The sequence below is a fragment of the Danio rerio genome, chromosome 13 (assembly GCF_052040795.2).
Source record: "Danio rerio strain M-AB ecotype USA chromosome 13, GRCz13ab, whole genome shotgun sequence".
NCBI lineage: Eukaryota > Metazoa > Chordata > Actinopteri > Cypriniformes > Danionidae > Danio > Danio rerio.
Genome location: NC_141033.1, coordinates 36,081,430 through 36,087,500, shown reverse-complemented (window position 1 = coordinate 36,087,500; position 6,071 = coordinate 36,081,430). Strand labels below are relative to the sequence as shown.

Genomic DNA, 6,071 nt, shown 5'->3' with positions numbered 1-6,071 from the left:
CACAGTTCCTGCTGCTTGATCCAGAAACACTCCAATTTTGGAGACAAAGGAAATGTTTGTCTGTTTGTAATTGTGCCATACACAAAGACTAGCTGCTGGAAAGTCACATTTCCAGGACATGTTGTTAAAGCCAAAAGTTTCTCTTTGACTCTGGCAATATGAAAATGCAATAGAACAACCCTTTCCTGCCAACTGAACTTCAAAATAACAGCGTCCAGACAGTTGCTCTTTACATGACACCTGGTCACTCCCACACCCATACCCATAACCACCATTGCACCGTGTCACAAACTTGTCGTTTTTCACAGTAAGGCTACCAGAGACTGACGAGTTATTCAGATTCAGATCAGAAGAATCTGTTGATAAAAACAAAAACTAGAATTAGACTACCAAAACCTCTTTTACATCATGTATTAACTTCCACAATCATTTAATTAATTTGGCCTTATCTACAGTATATCATTCTTTATCAATACCGCCTCGCTACTGTAGAAAGATATCTCCCAAATAACAGTTTCCCATAGTTTGTCGTTCACAAGTATTTATTTAAACCTTTGAATTGCATTACGAGACCATCATAAATTCTCAAGACAGCTAAACTCTACAAATTGACATTAATATTAGCTGAAACCAGTATATTGTAAAAGAAATAAGAAATGTAGTACTGACAGCTCATGATAAAGTTTCTGTTCCTTCATTTACAAATAATCTGTGATTTAGGGGCTAATTTGTATGAATTTGTTTGACCACAACTAGCTTAAGGTGCATATGTCCATATAAAAATTGAACATTATCATATGAAATTGTATTATTCTGTATAAATTAGCCCCTGTAATTTACATCATCAACTAAGACAATACCTGCATATCATTATAAACAAGTATAAAAATCACAATAAATGTACTTTAACCTATTGAACATGCAAAGTTATCAAGGTCCCATAATGCAATGAATCGATGCAAATCTTTAATTCTACTGGCTTCAGCCTGAACAAATCTATGTATTTGATTTCATCATACATTTATACTTTGTGTAAACTGCAAAGTATCTTACATATCAGGAACTCTTCTCTGGTCTTGGGTTGAGATGGAAAATCTAAACAAAATCAAAACGGAGTATAAATATTCTACTATCAGTGTTTTTATTTATTGTGAGATGTAAAAAAAAATGACTTACACTCTTTGGTCTTTTTATTATTCACCATTACATGGACTGTGGGAACTACAAAGAAAATCATGCAAAATGAGACCATCAGTCTGTTTGCTGTATATTGTGAAAGATGTTGTGCTACAAATTATAAAGAGTTACAAATCTGCTTTCAATTCCTTCTTTTCTTAGTTTAAGAAGTTGCAACTGGAAAAAGAAACTAGTTAGAATTAAACAAACATCTTTAAAAGCTCTCCCACCTTTCTCTGATATCCTGACAAAGTCTTCTTTACAGAGGATGTCCAGTTGGATTTTCATCTCACTGATAATTTTTCTTATTTCCTCAAATGTCAGAAGCTGCCTGACAGACATCTTGGACATGTCTGAACACCAGTAATGGGAAAGAAAGAGGAAATTCTGCACATGGAAATACAAAAAAAAAGAAGAAAAAAAATCTAATATTTCAAAAAAGGTCTTTGACTTCAGACTTTGTCTTATTCTGACATTATAGCTCACTTACTTTTGTTGGTTGAAATGGCATGTTTTCCCTTCTGATCCCACTTATGACTGGGTTTGTGCAGGTTCCATCAAGTAAATATTAAGACGTTTTAAGACCATTATGAACGAAATTTTAGACTTATACAGGGCTATACGCCAATGATTAGTTCTAAGGGCCAATGGATTTGTCACAAATAAGAAAAAAAAAATAAAAGAATAAGAATAAATAAGAAAAGAAAAAAAAAAAAAAAAATATATATATATATATATATATATATATATATATATATATATATATATATATATATATATATATATATATATATATAAATATATATACATACATATATACATATATATATATATATATATATATATATATATATATATATATATATATATAAATATATATACATACATATATACATATATATATATATATATATATATATATATATATATATATATATATATATATATATATATATATATATATATATATATATATATATATCTTAGCAAGATACTTTAATGTTAATTGTCATTTTTTTTTTTTTACAAAGTATTACTTTCTTTTTTATATGACAATTTTAACATTGTTAAAAGTAGATGTATTTGGGATACATGTCATGTATTTTTTATTTTATGCCATGTTAGCAACCAAAGCTATATTGTCATGGCAGGAACATTTAAATAATAAATATACATATAAAATCAACAAACAAATTAATACATAAATTAAATAAGATTTTTATTGTTACTATATGATAAGAATTCTAAAATCATTTCTGGTGTCACTTTGCGAAAAATGTCCTTAAGAGAGTTCATTTCTTTTAAAAAAAAGTCTACTGGAATAATTGAAAACAGGACAGTCCAGTAAAATATGTTTTACAGTCAGGGGAGTTGTGCAGCACTAACACTACATTTATTTGGGAGGACAATAACATGAAAAATGAAATATATATTTGTTGTCTTTTGGTCCAAATTGATTGAGTACAACTTCTATTCAACCTAATGCATTTCTATTATAAAGCCTTAAGTTTCATGTCTATTTAAAAATATTATGTTTACTCACCTTCTAGGGACAAATTGCTCTATTATTATTATAATGAACTTTGTTTTTAGTTTTCTTTCTCTGATTTTATTAAGATGGATAACTCCATCCTACACTCTGTGTTTATCTACTGCCTCCTTAAAATAATTTTCTTCTCAACTGACTGATCTCACACATTTAGAAAGCCAAAGTTGGATGTGATTTTGGGTCAAGCAATAGAACTCAAATCAGCCTTCAAACAAACACATTTTCTAAAGATGAACAGACAGGTACCTTAATGACATGGATGTCATCGTCGACCTTTGAAAGCTTCTCCAGGTCTTCATGCCTCTTCTTCAAGTAACTGATCTCCTGCTCCAGTGTTTTGACATGTACTTCAACTTCACTCACTTCAGCTTTCTCCTGAGCTCTGATCATCTTTGTTATCTCAGCTCGTTTTTTTTCCAAGGAGCTGATTAGAGCTGCGAAAACCTGCTCACAGTGAATCACTGCTGCCTCTGCAGAGCGCTGTAAATGACATGGAAAAGCCCCCTTTACTAATCATAAAATAGTCAAGTTAAATAATTGTTATAATAACTTCAGAGTACTACAATTATTCAGTTTACCTTATGGGAGGCCATAGCCTGTTTTAATTCCTGCACCTTCATCTCACGCTGAAGTATTTCCAATTGTATTCCAACCTGACTTTTCTTCAACCGTACCTGCGCCCCAAAAACCAATGAGGTTTGTCTATGTGCATCAAGCAGGTTCAGCAGTTTGTGGTTGTTAAGGTTTGCTGATTGATTGTTTATTTGTAAGTGTCTTTAATATGTCTTTAGAAGTCTTGAATTAAATCTTTCAACTCATCTGGATTATTGATATCTTTGAGTTGGAGCAACACAAATCTCTCAGACTTAAAAGATATATTAATTTGAATTTCGAAGATTAAATTGCATTTGGACCAACAGGAGGCTGAGGAAATGATAAAAGCATCCATTTGGAGTGAGCCAATAACTTAATCTTAAAAAACTAATATGATCTGTAATTTCAAATACATTATGTCCAATACTTCTGCACAAATGGCAAACAAAAGTCTTGTTTAACATGAGGGACCTTCATTCATTTTAAATTTCAATAAAAGAAGCCTATGCATTATTTAATAATATTTGGCATTATTGTCCAGAACAATATTTTAATGGAATTATTTTAAACGTCACAGATGACCAGGAAGATAATGAGAAGAAAAAAAAAAACTTTAATCTGATATATATTTTATCTGTATCCGAGTGACAAATTTTACTCTATTTTAGTCAACTGACCTGGACGTTTTGTCGTTCAGCCGCAGGTGAAGTCATACTGTGGTTCGGGTGGTTAATCAGAGCACACTGCATACATATCAGCTGCTGATCTTTACAACAGTACAGCTCCAGAGGCTTATGATGTTGAGAGCAGATCTGGTCCAGTAGACGTGGTGAGGCATTGGCCAATTTGTGCCACTTTAACGCAGGAGATGTATAATGACTTTGGATGTGAGATTCACAGTAAGAAGCCAAACATGTCAGGCAAGATTTAATGGCTTTTAGTTTGGTCTCAGTGCAGATATCACACTCCACATCCCCAGACACAGCAAAACTTAAAACAGGAGAGACCGTTGCTGTTTCTTTAATCTTCATTCTCTCCACAACTTCAGCAATAACAGTATTTTTGCAGAGAGCTGGTCTTGGGGTGAATGAATGCCTGCACTGGGGACAGCTGTAAATGCCCTTCAGAATTTCCTGATCCCAGAATTCATTAAGACAGTCCATACAGAAACTGTGACCACAAGACGTAGTGACTGGGTTCTTCAGAATATGTAGACAAATTGGACAGTTAAAGAAATTTTGATCATCCAATGATTCTGCCATTTTGCAGCTGTAAAAAAAAGTGAAGAAAAAGACAAAATTAGTCACATTTCATTTTGAAGCTTACAAAAATAGACAAAACTTACAAAATATTTGAACACAATATTCATTATTGCTACTATCCACCTTACTTTGAAATTTAAGGAAAATACAAACTATTGAATTAAAAAAAAACTAAAACCTGAAGCTGCAGACATTTCAGTCAAACTGTCTAATGTTCTTAAGTTAAAATAAGCATAATATAGTTATACAGGTACACTGTTGACAAAATTGTCGACTAAATCAAAAATTACATTAATTGTCTCATCAAATCAAACCCACCATGTTTTTCTTTCTCTCGATTCTCTAACAAACCGTTATGACAACGAGCACCACATTTCATCTGTACGTGTCCTAACTGAGGTAAAGTTGGTTTTATATTTAAACTTCTACTTCATAATATTATTTCATAAATGTATTATTTGCGAATTATAAACAGTGAAATAGCATTAGCAGCCATTGACTATCAAAGTACAACATTGTTCACAGTCAATTAAATAGTGCTAATATTGTTTGGAAATCATAATTAAATGCAATTTCAGACCAAATATTCAAATTAGCGAGGTAAAAATATAGATGCTGTTAAAATTCACAAATGTGCAAATTTAAAACCAACTTTACCTCCCATCATAACACACCTAGTCAAAAACTTTAGGTTAAACTTTAGTTCCACTCAACTTCAATTCGTGTCTCCTCACTACACGTCGGACTGGGCAATACTTCTATCCGACTAAAAAGAAGCGCCAAATCATTTGAAAGTTTCAACAAAACGACACAGTTTACGCACAGTATGGTTTCCCCAATGATCAAGTCGCATTTCCCATACTGATGGGTAACAACTGACACTTAACAAATTATTCACCACAGACTCACCTGCTCCACACAGCTGCTTTGCAGAAATGATGATGGGAGAAAACAACAGCAACACCTGGTGGTCAAAATTGTGTAAATGCAGACAAAACATGCAAAAAACAGCTTTTACAAATCCATTGCAAACGTCTTTTCGACAGTATGTCTAATCTATCAAATGCAAATGCTTCATCATTTATACAATTAAATATAAATCTTCGGGATAATGTTTGTATTTTTTATCAATTTTAAGAGTTTTATTTGCCCTGTGCAGTAAGAAACTATTGCTCTTTTTATTTATTTTTTTTTACAAATTATACACGCTTTAAACCACCTATTCAAATAACATTTAGAGTGCAATTAAATTATCATTATTATTTGTTTTATTTTGTTTATTTATTGACCATACATATTACATAACCTTGAACAATGCTCACAGTCTTGGTGAAAGCAGCCTATCTATGAAATTAGACAGCTTATATTTAACAACTCTTCCTCAAACCTTTAGTTTGGTGATGAAGATGATGATGAGCAACGCTAAAATTAAACCATGATTGTTTAATTTAAAAACAAAATCATTTCACTTCATTCATTCTAAATTTCTG

General features: G+C 31.8%; 1 protein-coding gene across 9 annotated transcripts in view; it reads right to left on the bottom strand.

Annotated features, from left to right (window-relative positions):
- ftr81 (finTRIM family, member 81) overlaps positions 1-5,540 on the bottom strand; it is a 6,794-nt gene extending 1,254 nt beyond the window's left edge. For 2 of the 9 annotated variants that reach the window (XR_015505420.1, XM_087278539.1), the window contains exons 1-8: positions 5,239-5,447; positions 3,997-4,588; positions 3,304-3,399; positions 2,972-3,205; positions 1,407-1,563; positions 1,177-1,221; positions 1,054-1,095; positions 1-356 (exon numbers count right to left, since the gene is read on the bottom strand). The exon at positions 1-356 is cut by the window's left edge. Coding sequence is in view for 6 of the 9 variants with exons in the window: in XM_087278539.1 (XP_087134665.1) it covers positions 1-356; positions 1,054-1,095; positions 1,177-1,221; positions 1,407-1,563; positions 2,972-3,205; positions 3,304-3,399; positions 3,997-4,581 (1,515 nt within the window). In the remaining 3 variants the exon portion in view is untranslated. Of the gene's footprint in view, positions 357-1,053; positions 1,096-1,176; positions 1,222-1,406; positions 1,564-2,971; positions 3,206-3,303; positions 3,400-3,996; positions 4,589-5,238; positions 5,448-5,490 lie in introns of those variants that run through there. The other 7 variants (XR_015505418.1, NM_001346164.1, XR_015505419.1 and 4 more) reach the window with 5 other exon arrangements.
- Positions 5,541-6,071: the final 531 nt, after the last annotated feature.